Raw genomic sequence first — 14,981 nt, 5'->3', positions numbered from 1 at the left:
ACGTTTATAATGGACTAGTGTCTCTCAAAGTTCAAAACAGTGTTTTGATGTGAGTATTAACTGTAGGACCACCTTTTGACCATCTCTGCCCCTCAGTCCTGGTTCTCCCAAGTCCCCCTGGAGAGAGAGAGAGAGGAAGGGAGGAAGAGAGGAAGCAGGAGGGATAGAGAGAGACAGAGAGAGACAGAGAGAGAGAGAGAGAGAGAGAGAGAGAGAGAGAGAGAGAGAGAGAGAGAGAGAGAGAGAGAGAAATATGGATATAGAGAAATATGATTAGAGAGGGGGAGGGAAGGGGGATAGTTAGACAAAGTGTTCAACAGCACCACCAAGAGGACAAAATATGCAACTGCAACACCTCTATTGGCCAATACAAACCTATGCAAAGACCAAAACATTCTAGTGTAATTATATCAGTGGAGGCTGATGAGGGGAGGACGGTTCATAATAATATCTGGAACTGTCTGTTATGGCTGGAACAGAGTGAATGGAATCAAATGACTTTGTTTGATACCATTCCATTTACTACTGTCCTACCCTCAGCAGCCTCCACTGAATTATATAGAGGTCTTGGCATTGTTTGGCTACACACTCATACCCTCAGTCCTTGCTCTCCATCCCGACCAGGAATGCCCTGAAAGAACACACATAAACATTCAACAGGTCTGTATGTCACAAGCAGTGACAGGGGGCAGGTTAATATGTTCATGCGCAATGCATACAGTATAATGTATGTATAACATTTGTATGATACTAACCCGTTGTCCAGGCATCCCTATAACACCAGTCTCTCCTTTGTTGTCAGCCTGATAAGAAACAGATAACAGAGATGAGTTAGTCAACAATAATCTACAGTGCTAACATGTCCCATTGTGACTACACATGTTAGGATGGAGCATGGTGTTATAAAGACCACAGGAGAAGAGAGGTCACTTACCTCAGGACCAGTATCACCTTTCAACCCTTTCTCACCCTTTATGCCCTGGACTCAGAACAGAACAGCATTAGAGTGACTCGGTCAACACACAATCAGAATCACTGGGAAAAGATCCATATTAATTGTATGTTTTTGAACATATTAAAGTGGAGTGTGGAGCTGTACTGACATTGGGTCCAGTAATTGGACCGGTCTGGGAATGGGTGGAGTTCCCTTGGGGACCAGGCTTTCCAGCGTCACCCTGTGGCCAGAGAGAGAAGTGCAGTGAGAAGATTACAGCAGAGATGAGGACAGCACTGACAAATCATTATTTTTTGTAGTTAAACACGTGAAGTGCTGGGCAGTACAAACGATATAAAAATCTAATAAAAGTGACTGTAGCCACTCACAGGTTCTCCTTTGACCCCTTTCAACACTTTTGTCATGGTGCCCTGAGCAGAAAACACACCAGGTTAAAACATCTTTAGAATTACGTTTATCTCATTCACTAGCCATGTACGAGAGATGAAACATAGACCTTACCTTTGGCCCAGGAAGACCAGGATACCCTTGTGGGCCCTGAGACAAACCAGAAGAATGATTAGGTATCTCGTACAGAGTATGTCACAGAAGGTTGTATATGGTATAAGGTACAGCAACGCATGCACACACAAAACACACACACCACTAACCTGTGGTCCCGGGAGTCCTCTGTAGCCAGACCGACCTGGGTAACCCTGAGGACCCTGAGAGAGAGAACGTCAGAGTGCAATGCAATTTATAACATGTAGTAAGTATATCAATAGTTTAATATGCTGGCTATCTTGTACCATAACGTTAAAGTGACAGGGAAAGGCGTCAGCGTCATAATCAAATCAACTGTTATTTGTCACATGCACCGAATACCGTGAAATACTTACTTACAAGCCCTTAACCAAAAGTGCAGTCCAAGAAATATAGTTAAGAAAATATTTTCTCAATAAAATAAAGTCAAAATAAAAAGTAACACGGTAGAATTACATAACAATTACGACGCTGCATACAGGGGGCCTGGTACCAAGTAAATGTGCGGGGTACAGCTTTATCCGAGGTCATATGTACATGTAGGTAGGGGTACAGGTTAGTTGAGGTAATGTGTACATGTAGGTAGGGGTACAGGTTAGTTGAGGTAATGTGTACATGTAGGTAGGGGTACAGGTTAGTTGAGGTCATGTGTACATGTAGGTAGGGGTACAGGTTAGTTGAGGTAATGTGTACATGTAGGTAGGTGTACAGGTTAGTTGAGGTAATGTGTACATGTAGGTAGGGGTACAGGTTAGTTGAGGTAATGTGTACATGTAGGTAGGGGTACAGCTTTATCCGAGGTCATATGTACATGTAGGTAGGGGTACAGGTTAGTTGAGGTAATGTGTACATGTAGGTAGGGGTACAGGTTAGTTGAGGTAATGTGTACATGTAGGTAGGGGTACAGGTTAGTTGAGGTAATGTGTACATGTAGGTAGGGGTACAGGTTAGTTGAGGTAATGTGTACATGTAGGTAGGGGTACAGGTTAGTTGAGGTAATGTGTACATGTAGGTAGGGGTACAGGTTAGTTGAGGAAATGTGTACATGTAGGTAGGGGTACAGGTTAGTTGAGGTAATGTGTACATGTAGGTAGGGGTACAGGTTAGTTGAGGTAATGTGTACATGTAGGTAGGGGTACAGGTTAGTTGAGGTAATGTGTACATGTAGGTAGGGGTACAGGTTTATCCGAGGTCATATGTACATGTAGGTAGGGGTACAGGTTAGTTGAGGTAATGTGTACATGTAGGTAGGGGTACAGGTTAGTTGAGGTAATGTGTACATGTAGGTAGGGGTACAGGTTAGTTGAGGTAATGTGTACATGTAGGTAGGGGTACAGGTTAGTTGAGGTCATGTGTACATGTAGGTAGGGGTACAGGTTAGTTGAGGTAATGTGTGCATGTAGGTAGGGGTACAGGTTAGTTGAGGTAATGTGTACATGTAGGTAGGGGTACAGGTTAGTTGAGGTAATGTGTACATGTAGGTAGGGGTACAGGTTAGTTGAGGTAATGTGTACATGTAGGTAGGGGTACAGGTTAGTTGAGGTAATGTGTACATGTAGGTAGGGGTACAGGTTTATTCGAGGTCTTATATACATGTAGGTAGGGGTACAGGTTAGTTGAGGTAATGTTTACATGTAGGTAGGGGTACAGGTTAGTTGAGGTAATGTGTACATGTAGAGTGTAATACAGCGACTATGTATAGATGATTAGATGATAAACAGCGAGTAGCAGCAGTCAATGTGAATATACTCACAACTAATCCAGGATATCCGGGCTGCCCTGAATCTCCCTTTAGAAAAGTCACACAGAGAGAAGAGGTTGTTTGTTTGTAGAATACAAGAGCGCATCATGTGTGTGTAAAGGACGTCACGCTGTTTGCTTAGCGAGTACCACTTCCTCCTGATTCGGCGAATACCTGGCGCAAACTCAGGACCTCTGCCTTGCTAGCACACGTGACCGCCATCCTGAAGAATCTCACCGGTCGGCGCCACATGAAAAGCTAGCTATTCTCTGGAGCAAGTGGTGACACTTCAGGCTGAGGAGGAAGTTGCACACATTCCCATGTGCTACAATCACCCCTCAAACTTACTCAACAGCGACTCCAGCGTTGAGCTGAGCGCAACTGTAGATCAGGGTTACGGCACTAGGGTAAAGGATGTCACACTGCTTGCTTAGCGAGTACCATTTCCTCCCGGGACCTCTGCCTTGCTAGCGAGTACACCTGACCACCCTCTTGAAGCGTCTTACCAGTCGGTGCCATGCGAAAAGCAGTGGACACTGGATAGGTGCAGTGAAATGTGTTGTTTTACAGGGTCAGCCACAGTAGTACAGCGCCCCTGGAGCAAATTAGGGTTAAGTGCCTTGCTCAAGGGCACATCAACAGATTTTTCACCTTATCGGCTCGAGTATTTTATCCAGCGACCTTTCGGTTACTGGCCCAACTGACATGATGTACCATTTAAAACAGCCTTTACTATGGACACAGAGGTCATACAGTGCTCTGACAGCCTTTGGAGGTGATACTACTGTATGTAATACTTTATCAGATCTATTCCACAGTCCTCCAGCCCTCTCCTCTCACCCTGAAGCGCTCCATGAACACACTCAGCTCCAGAGTGTCTCCCTTCTGTCCCTTCCTGCCCATCTGACCCTGTGGAGAGAAACGGAGAGAGAGAGATGGAGAGAGAGAGAGAGAGAGAGAGAGAGAGAGAGAGAGAGATGTATATATATATATAATATGACATTTGTAATGCCTGTATTGTTTTGAAACTTCTGTATGTGTAATGTTTACTGTTAATTTTTTATTGTTTATTTAACTTTATATATTCACTTTATATATTATCTACCTCACTTGCTTTGGCAATGTTAACACATGTTTCCCATGCCAATAAAGCCCTTGAATTGAATTGAATTGAATTGAGATGGAGAGAGAAGGAGAGAGAGAGAGAGACGGAGAGAGAGAGCAAGAGAGAGCGAGAGGGAGAGAGAGAGAGACGGAGAGAGAGCGAGACGGAGAGAGAGACAGAGAGAGAGAGACAGAGAAAGAGAGACACAGAGAGAGAGAGAGAGATGGAGTGAGAGACGGAGAGAGAAGGAGAGAGAGAGCGAGCGAGCCGGAGAGAGACAGAGAGAGAGAGAGAGACGGAGAGAGAGAGAGAAAGTGAGAGAGAGATGGAGAGAGAAGGAGAGAGAGAGAGACGGAGAGAGACAGAGAGAGAGACGGAGAGAGAGAGAGAGAGAGAGAGACGGAGAGAGAGAGCGAGACGGAGAGAGACAGAGAGAGAGTGAGAGGGGAATGGGTAGACAATTAAAAGAGAAAATATAAAGAAAGGAAGTTATTCAATGTCTCAGTCTACAAGGTGGAAACCCTGATTCTTTCTCAACAAACATCTCTGGTGACATCAACTGGGCTCATACGTACATTATACCCGGGCTGGCCATCGTAGCCTGGTTGCCCTGCCGACCCTGAGTCTCCGTGTGTTCCGTTGCACCCGTCTGCTCCAGGTTTCCCACGAGGCCCAGCCTGTCCTGGGTGGCCCTGGATGATGACATGGAGCAGTTCATGAGTATCCTTAACAACATCAGTACAGTAAGTAAAGTATAAACAAAACAACAGCAGATGTTTTTTTTGGCATGTGTGTCTGTTATTTATCTGTTTTTGGAGAAAATAATTTTAATCCCACTTACAGGAATACCGTCCGACCCGGAAAACCCAGGAACACCAGTCATCCCCTGCGGAGAAAGGAAAAACACTCACTGTATATAAGTCCATACCAAAACTTGATGACTGGACACACTACTAGGCCGGTGTCTGAGATCTCTAGAGAAGAATTCCCCAGTCAGTGTTCCTCACCACAGAACCCTTGGGGCCGATGAAGCCTCCTCTGCCCCTGTCGCCCTTCTCTCCCTGGACTCCCTGGACTCCTGGGTCCCCTAGACGTCCTGGAGGCCCCTGGGGGCCCTGAGAACCAAGAAGACCAGGCTGGCCCTGAGGAAGAGAGATATGTTCATCATCAGACAGAGGACAGACAATACAATAATTGGGGGATGGAGACATTAACATTCAAATGTATATGTGATGAAAAGTGTTTAAACTCACCTGTTGATGCTATAAAAATAACATAGAAACGCCATTCACTCGCCTTACAGGCAGGTAACTGGGGGTTTAGTATTGAATAGAGGTTAAAGCATCACAACAATGCAACTCCTCCTACATAATGAGTTGGCTGTCAAATGATATGAACATCTACAGCAACTAAACATGTTGCAGTGGGAGTGAGACTCCACTCAGTGGTGGTTTTCTGGCATTACTAAAAGTATAGGTGGAGAAACACTGTTTAGACTGGGGGAACAGTGAGGAAGCAGGTAGTCTGGTCGTCACTAGTTACCACAGCCACAAAGTCATAAACCATGCTTATTCTTACAAGTTCTCTTCTTAAAACGTCATTTTAAACCTAACCTTAACCACACTGCTAACCTTATGCCTAACCCTAACCTTACATTAAGACAAACAACGTTTACGATATAGCACATTTTACTTGTGGCTGTGCTATCTAGTGGAAACCAGGTCAGACTAAATGAAAATCATCATTAGACTTTGCCACCACAAAGTTGACAAATATGTGAAATTTGTCCCTCTGGCCCATGGACTAAGGGTGAGAGCTTTTTCAGCAAAGTGGGAATAAGGCGCCAAAATAATGTACACTATGTAAATCTATTTGCAACAGGACGTAGACATTTGACTAGAAACATAAACTCAGATTAACTGAAAGTAATCGATTACTAAAACACAGCCCTGAAGAAGACCTAAATAATCCCTGAAAGAACACTGTTGGCCTAGACAGAAATGTATTTTCTAGCCCTGGCTGGCATTGGCCTACCTCCCACCTGGAACATACCATTAGCACCAATTATAAACCAATGCTTTCCACAAAGGCATGAAATCACAGTCATTATATTCAAGTAACAATTTCTCAATTAACATAAATGTATACATCACAATTATTATTATGTAGAACCTTACATTAAGCACAAATAAACCAGGGTACACATTTCTCTCTCCCTTGGGATTTAGCAATTGCATTACCCCGCACACACATTACCCCCGTGTTCCTCTGCCCAGACGTTGCTGACGCATGCCAGATCTTACACCACCTGGATAGGTATTCTACGTATCAGTTAACCACAACATATGTTATAGCAATCTGGTGCCCAACGGCACAGTTGATGACATAACACACTGGTTAATGCATGTAACATCAGAGCAGGGGAATAGGACCATGATAACTGGCGCTCCCGACCACAGCTCTGGTGGACACACCCCTTCCCGAGCATGGTGAAAGGAACAAACATTTAGGAGTTGAAAGGAATTCAAGGAAGTCGGGTAGCTTAACACTTCATCAATAAACCGTTTCCAAATTCTGGTTATTTAATAAATCAGGTCAGAATATAAGACACGGATTCCAGCTCTGTGACATACACTGCATTCAGAAAGTTTTCAGACCCTTTGACTTTTTTCACATTTTGTTACATTACAGCCTTACTCTAAAATGTATTAAATTGTTGTTGTTTTTTCATCATCAATCTACACACAATACCCCGTAATGACCTCACAATACCCCGTAATGACATCACAATACCCCGTAATGACATCACAATACCCCGTAATGACATCACAATACCCCGTAATGACATCACAATACCCCGTAATGACATCACAATACCCCGTAATGACAAAGCAAAAACAGCTTTTTATACATTTTTGCAAATTTATAAAGAATAAAAAATGAAAAATCACATTTACATAAATATTCAGACCCTTTTTCTCATTACATTGTTGAAACACCTTCGGCAGCGATTACAGCCTCAAAACTTCTTCCATTTAAGACTGACAGAGGCCACTGTGTTCTTGGGGACAATCCACTGTGTTCTCCTTATGGACAATTCCTTTGACCTCATGGCTTGGTTTTTGCTCTGACATACACTGTCAACAGTGGGATCTTATATAGACAGGTGTGTTCCTTTCCAAATCATGTCAAATCAGTTGAATTTACCAAAGGTGGATTTCAATCAAGTTGTAGAAACATCTCAAGGATGATCAATAGAAACAGGATGCACCTGAGCTCAAGTCTCATAGCAAAGGATCTGAATACTTATGTAAACCAGGTATTTCTAAAAAACTATTTTCGCTTTGTCATTATGGGGTATTGTGTGTAGATTAATGTGGGGGAAAAATGTATTGAATCCATTTTAGAATAAGGCTGTAACGTAACAAAATGTGGAAAAAGTGAAGGGGTCTGAATACTTTCCGAATGCACTGTATATAGATGCATAGACTACATATCACAGGAGGCTGGTGGAAGGAACTATATGAGGACGGCTCAGTGTAATGGTTGGAATGGATTCAATGGAATAGTACCAAACACATGAAACACATGGAAACAATATGTTTGACTCCGTTCCATTGATTCCATTCCAGCCATTACAATTAGCTCCTCCCACCAGCCTCCTCTGCTACATATCCTTGCCTATGCCAGCAGTCTAATTTAAACTGCCAAGCATAACTTCAGAGAGAACTGGAAACACCCAAAACCTTGGTTACGACTTTGTGGTATCAACCTATGGCAATAAGAGAGAGACATGTCTTTCTTCTTGAGCTTTGTAAAGTTACGCATAGTCAACCACTACTCTCTTCTGCCATCCAGTGATTATGGGAGACTAAACTTTAGTGTAAAATAAAAATCAACTGTGTTTGACTCCTATGAGCTACCTCTTATCTGAATGATGGTACACGGTCCTTTATTTCTGGTAACTCTGCCTGGGAACATGTCAAATCCTGCATATGAGTATATGTTCTGACTTACAGACACACACACACACACACACACACACACACACACACACACACACACACACACACACACACACACACACACACACACACACACACACACACACACACACACACACACACACACACACACACACACACACTTCATTTAATCTCTCCATCAAATACACAGAGCATAGAGCATGCAGTCAGATAAGAGAGTGGCTTGGGGCAGGAGGAGAGAAAGCTGGGTGTCCTGTCTGATGCCTGTTTAAATCAGAACAACAAGAACAACAATGGTTATTGGCTGTTTGAAACTTCACAAAGTCTAATCTACCAACTAAATAAACCGTTGTGATTAAGATACTCTGTGTGTAGAAAGAGAAAGAGCTCAGGGTTGGATAGGGAAGGAAAAGAGAATGTGAGAAGTGCCATATCTGTAGTGATGAGGATGGTTGAAATACAGTGTACTAAACAAAAATATAAACGCAACATGTAAAGTGTTGGTCCCATGTTTCATAAGCCGAAACAAAAGATCCTAGAAATTTTACATATGAACAAAAAGCTTATTTCTCTCAACTTCTTTGCACAAATGTGATTATGGCTGGAGGTGGGGGAACCATAGTAATAAGAGGAAATAAAACACAAAGTCAGACAACAAGGCAGTCAAAACCCCTGAAGCCTATTATACAGAGTGATAGAGTGTATCTGACCACCAAGTATGTGCTTGAGAGGGGGAGGTTCGTGTGTGTATGTTTGTGCCATCGATGCAGGTGTATGCATTTCGGCAATGGCTTTTCTTACCAATGTGAGTTATACAGGCTCCTGACCAATCCTTTGTGTTTTGTGTGTTTTTTCACGCTGATCTTACATAATTATTTCCTATGACTGAAAACAGCTTCTGGACGTAGAACTGCGATCACTAATCTCGATTTGGATGAAAAATTCTACTTCAACGAGTTGGCAGTTCTAGAAGTTGTTCTTACTCTGGACCAGGCCTTAATCGCCAGGACGGGGAGTGCAAATAAACCACCTCTACACTCCGTTCTGTTGTCACTAGAGAACAAACTGGATGAGCTCCATTTGAGACTATCCTATTAGCAGGACCTGAAGAACTGTAGACCGGTCAGCAGCCTCGGGTAAAATGCGGGGGAGGGGTGTGTCTCTTTGTTAACAACAGCTGGTGTGCGATCTCTAATGTTAAGGAAGTCTCAAGTTTTTGCTACTCAGAATACCTCATGATAAGCTGTAGACCATACTATTTACCAAGAGCGTTTTCATCTATATTTTTCGTTGCTATCTATTTACCCCCCCCCCCCAACCAATGCTGGCACTAAGACCACACTCAGCAAGCTGTATAAGGCCATAAGTAAACAAGGAAATGCACATCCAGAGGCGGTGCTTCTCATGGCTGGTGGTTTTAATGCAGGGAAACTAAAATGCGTTTTACCTCATTTATACCACCATGTCATCTGTGCCAAAGGGAGAGCGAGGGAGACAACATTTTATATCACCTCTACTCAACACACAGAAAGGCATACAAGGCTCTCTCTCGCCCTCCCTTTGGCATATCTGACCATAACTCTATCCTCCTGATTCCTGCTTACAAGCAAAAACTCAAACAGGAAGTACCAGTGACGCGCTCAATAGGGAAGTGGTCTGATGATCCGGATGCTAAGCTACAGGAATATTTCGCTAGCACAGACTGGAATATGTTCAGGGATTAATCTGATAACATTGAGGAGTTTACCACCTCAGTCACCAGCTTCATTAATAAGTGCATCGACGACCCCACAGTGACCGTACATACGGAAGCCATTGATTACAAAAAACATTTGCACTGAGCTAAAGACTAGAGCTGCCACTTTCAAGGAGTGGGACACTAATCCGGACGATTATAAGGAATCCCGCTACGACCTCCAAGGAGCCATCAAACATACAATGTGTCAATACAGGACAAAGATGGAATCCTACTATAACGGATTGTAAACTATAACGGATTACAAAGAAAAGGGAAACCCAGCCGCTAACTACCCAGTGACGCGACCCTACCAGACTAGCTAAATGCTAGGCAAGCAACACTGAACCATGCATGAGTGCACCAACTGTTCTGGACGTCTGTGCTATCTCGTTCCCCATAGCTAATGTGAGTAAGACCTTTAAACAGATGAACATTCACAAGGCCGCGGGGCCAGATTAATTACCAGGATGCGTACTCAGAGTATGCGCTGACCAACTGGAACATGTCTTTACTGATATTTTCAACCTATCCCTGACCCAGTCTGTAATACCTCAATACGGGTGCGTAATTAGTCTCCTCCTGTACTCTCAGTTCACCTACGACTGCGTGGCCGTGCACGATTCCAATATCATCATTAAGTTTGCTGACGACATGACGGTGGTTGGCCTGATCACTGTGATGATGATACAGCCTACATGGAAGAGGTCAGAGACCTAGCAGTGTGGTGCCACGACAACAACCTCTCCCCTAACGTCAGCAAGACAAAGGAGTTAATTTTGGACTACAGGAAACAGAGGGCCGAGCATGCCCCCATCGACATCAACGGAGCAGTAATGGAGCGGGTCGAGAGCCATAAGTTCCTTGGTGTCAACATCACTAAAGAATTATCATGGTCCATACAAACCAACACAGTCATGAAGAAGGCACGACAATGTCTCTTCCCCCTCAGGAGGCTAAAAAGATTTGACATGGGCCCTCAGATCTTCAAAAAGTTCTACAGCTGCACCATCAAGAGCATCTTGACTAGCTGCATCACCGCTTGGTATGGCAACCGCTTGGCATCCAATGTCACTTCTGGAACCAACAGGACCCTAAACAGCTTCTACCCCCAAACCATAAGACTGCTAAATAGTTAACCAAATAGCTACCCAGACTCTGCATGGACCCTTTTTGCACCAACTCTTTTGACTCATCACATACGCTGCTGCCACTGTTTATTATATTTTCTGTTGCCTAATCACTTTATCCCTCCCTATATATACATACTGTACCTCAAGTACCTCGTACCCCTGCACGTCAACTCGGTACTGGTAACCTGTGTATTTGGCCTTTCTGTGACATTGGGTGCTGTTAAAACCCCAGCTACAATAAATGCAGCCTCCGGATATATGGTTTCCAGTTTAATCATGAATCATACACCCGCACCCTTCTTCTTCCCTGAGAGATGTTTATTCTTGTCGGTGCGACTCACAAAGAATCCCGGCGGCTGTACCGACTCCGACAGCATGTTCCCAGAGAGCCATGTTTCCGTGAAACAGAGTATGTTACAATCCCGGATGTCTCTCTGGAAAGCAACCCTAGCCCTAATTTCCTCTACCTTGTTATCTAGAGATTAGCGAGTAAAATACTCGGAAGCGGTGGGTGGTGTGCGCGACTCCGAATTCTGACCAGAAGGCAGCTCCGTCTCTCCTGTGGTGACGTTGTTTTTGGTCAGCCTCTGGAAACAGTTCGAATGCCTTGGGTGGTTCGAACAAAGCATCCGCTTCGCGAAAGTCGTATTCCTGGTCGTAATGTTGGTAAGTTGACGTCGCTCTGATATTCGATAGTTCTTCCTGGCTGTATGTAATAACATTGAAGATTTTCTGGGCTAATAATACATAAAAAACTAAATACTGCATAGTTTCCTCAGAACTAGAAGCGAGAAGACCCTCTCTGATGGCGCCATCTTGCTTGTGCACAATTTTGTTGTGTTACACCCTGAATTCAAAATGGATTAAATATTATTTGGATTATAGATTATTTTTGTCACCCATCTACACACACAATACCCCATAATGACAAAGTGAAAACATAGTTTTTTACAGAAATATCTGAATTACATAAATATTCACACCTCTGAGTCAATACATGTTAGAATCACCTTTGTGAACTCTTTAACTGTTTTAAAATCACTATTGGAATCACAGGGAAATCCCTGAGTGGTTTCCTTCCTCTCCGGCAACTAGGAAAGCTAGGAAGGACGCCTGTATCTTTATAGTGATTGGGTGTATTGATACGCTATACAAAGTGTAATTAATAACTACACCATGCTCAAAGGGAAATTCAATGTCACCAATAGGTGCCCTTCTTTGTGAGGCATTGGAAAACCTTCCTGGTCTTTGTGGTTGAATATGTGTTTGAAATTCACTGCTCGACTGAGGGACCTTACAGACTATTGTACATGTGGGGTACAGACATCATGAGGCGGTCATTCAAAAATCATGTTAAACACTATTACTGCAAACAGAGTGAGCCCATGCAACTTAGTATGTGACATCTTAAGCAGATTTTTACTCTTGAATTTATTTAGGCTTAACTTTAAATTCAGGCTGTAATACAACAAAATGTAGACAAAGTAAAGGGGTATGAATTATTTCTGAAGGCTCTGTAAGTCCCCAAAGACCTACAGTACATGTCTAGTGTTGTGTGTTTGCACGTGTGTGTGTGTGTGTTGTGTGTATGTGTTGTGTTGTGCATATATAAGAGACAACTGTCTAGTGCAGTGCTATGGAATGCACTGGGCTGTATGTTTCTGCATGGCTAAAACACAGAGCTGATAAATGTCATTCTTCATGTGAATCTGATAAAGGAGGGGAAGGGGAGATATGGGTACAGGGTGTGTGTAATTGTGTGTGTGTGTGTGTGTGTTTAAGAATCAGGGGAGGACATCTTAACCAAAACAATAGTAAATCACAGGGGACCTGAACAAACACCACAATATCTGAAGCAAATTAACCCCTTCACCTCACTCCTACTCTGTTGTCCACCCTCTGCTAAATGTAATCTTTCACATTCAACTCCACTCCTTTCTTTCTTTCTTTCTTTCTTTCTTTCTTTCTTTCTTTCTTTCTTTCTTTCTTTCTTTCTTTCTTTCTTTCTTTCTTTCTTTCTTTCTTTCTTTCTTTCTTTCTCTCTCCAATCTATTTGTTAATTATACATCTCTGTATTCCTATCAGACACGGCACAGAAGTCAGCTCAACGTCTAGTTTTTATTTACATTTACTAATGTAAATTCAACGTGAAATTAACAACAAATATCACCATGTCATTGGATTTAGGTTAAAAGTTTGGTGAAAAAATGATGAAATGCCCTTAGGTTGATGACTTTTTGTAAATCCAATGAGTTTTCCACGTTGATTCAACGTCATCACATTGCTTTTTGGGGTTTGAAATGACGTGGAAACAATGTTGATTCAACCAGTTTTTGTCTAGTGGGTATGTAACTCATCTTCTCCTTCTCTCTCAATTCTCCTCCTGATCTTCTGACCTAGTTCTGTCAGCTGTTTTATCAGAGGCCCAGCTCCCTGGCACACAGCTTCTCCACAAATAGAGAGAGAATGGATATGATATCAGTCCTGGGTCGACCTCTTTACATACTGTAGCCGGGTCATGGTACTCCTCCAGCAGAGGGAGGAGAAAGCTGTGTGTGTGTGTGTTTGTGCGTGCGTGTGTGTGTGTGTGTGTGTGTGTGTGTGTGTGTGTATGTGTGTGTGTGTGTGTGTGTGTGTGTGTGTGTTTGTGTGTGTGTGTGTGTGTGTGGTATATAGAGATAGAAAGAACCATCTGGACTGCATTCTAAACACGAGAGAAAAGTTCTAGAGTGAGCAGTCCAACCAATCTGAGCTTTGGGCTGGTTCCAACACAGAGGAGTTTGAGAGCAGCTTAAGTCTACAGTAGAAAGAGTGTAGGGTCTAGGAATGCCAGGTCGCAGTTGCAAATGAGAACTTGTTCTCAACTAGCCTACCTGGTTAAATAAAGGTGAAATAAAAAAATAAAAAATGTCCTGTGTGCATTCAATATGTTTATAGACCCACTGTGGCTTAATACATACCCACCTAAATTGCTCATTTAAACCCTGACACACGGCCCAACACAAGCACACATGCATATCGCACACAGACTCATGACTCTACAATTACTTACAGGTGGAAAGGTGTCAGCCCTCAATCATACTTTACAGATGTCAGAGGAAGGGCCAAAGATGGAGAGATGAAGGGAGAAGGGAAGAAAGAGAGAGAGAAAGAAGGAAAGACAAAGGGAGAGAAAACATTGACACACATTCAGTCTCACAATCCAGTGCACCTGCATAAACACAGAATCTGAAAAATACATTGAGGATATCTGCTCTTCAAACATCCTCTCTCCTTTCCTTTTGAAGCGCCATTGATTTTTTAAGGCTGTGTGTGCATATACATGTGTGTGTGTGTGCATATACATGTGTGTGTGTGTGCATGCATGTGTGTGTATTTGAGACCTTCAGTCTTTTGAGCTTTGCTCTCTCAGCCTCCTCTGAAGGCTGGTTATGGAGGCTGGTTATGGAGGCTGGTTATGGAGGTTGGTTATGGAGGTTGGCTATAGAGGTTGGTTATGGAGGCTGGTTATGGAGGCTGGTTATGGAGGCTGGTTATGGAGGCTGGTTATGGAGGTTGGTTATGGAGGCTGGTTATGGAGGCTGGTTATGGAGGCTGGTTATGGAGGCTGGTTATGGAGGTTGGTTATGGAGGCTGGTTATGGAGGCTGGTTATGGAGATTGGTTATGGAGGCTGGTTATGGAAGCTGGTTATGGAGGCTGGTTATGGAGATTGGTTATGGAGGCTGGTTATGGAGGCTGGTTATGGAGGCTGGTTATGGATATAAAAAATTCAGAATGACAGAGATATATCTACTTCCCTTCA

General features: G+C 43.2%; 1 protein-coding gene across 2 annotated transcripts in view; it reads right to left on the bottom strand.

The window, feature by feature from the left end:
- Positions 1 to 14,981, bottom strand: part of LOC110520475 (uncharacterized) — a 149,151-nt gene that overhangs the window by 19,196 nt on the left and 114,974 nt on the right. For both annotated transcript variants that reach the window (XM_036975025.2, XM_036975026.2), the window contains exons 5-17: positions 5,331 to 5,465; positions 5,165 to 5,209; positions 4,899 to 5,015; positions 4,059 to 4,127; positions 3,231 to 3,266; positions 1,606 to 1,659; positions 1,457 to 1,492; positions 1,324 to 1,365; positions 1,104 to 1,175; positions 935 to 979; positions 756 to 803; positions 596 to 631; positions 73 to 117 (exon numbers count right to left, since the gene is read on the bottom strand). In XM_036975025.2, coding sequence (XP_036830920.2) covers positions 73 to 117; positions 596 to 631; positions 756 to 803; positions 935 to 979; positions 1,104 to 1,175; positions 1,324 to 1,365; positions 1,457 to 1,492; positions 1,606 to 1,659; positions 3,231 to 3,266; positions 4,059 to 4,127; positions 4,899 to 5,015; positions 5,165 to 5,209; positions 5,331 to 5,465 — 780 coding nt within the window. The remainder of the gene's footprint in view (positions 1 to 72; positions 118 to 595; positions 632 to 755; positions 804 to 934; positions 980 to 1,103; positions 1,176 to 1,323; positions 1,366 to 1,456; positions 1,493 to 1,605; positions 1,660 to 3,230; positions 3,267 to 4,058; positions 4,128 to 4,898; positions 5,016 to 5,164; positions 5,210 to 5,330; positions 5,466 to 14,981) is intronic.

Source organism: Oncorhynchus mykiss, chromosome 3, assembly GCF_057628025.1.
Source record: "Oncorhynchus mykiss isolate SJ-2025 chromosome 3, ASM5762802v1, whole genome shotgun sequence".
In the NCBI taxonomy this organism is placed as follows: domain Eukaryota; kingdom Metazoa; phylum Chordata; class Actinopteri; order Salmoniformes; family Salmonidae; genus Oncorhynchus; species Oncorhynchus mykiss.
Note: the sequence above shows the minus strand (reverse complement) of the source record. Positions and strands in the feature narration are given on the sequence as shown.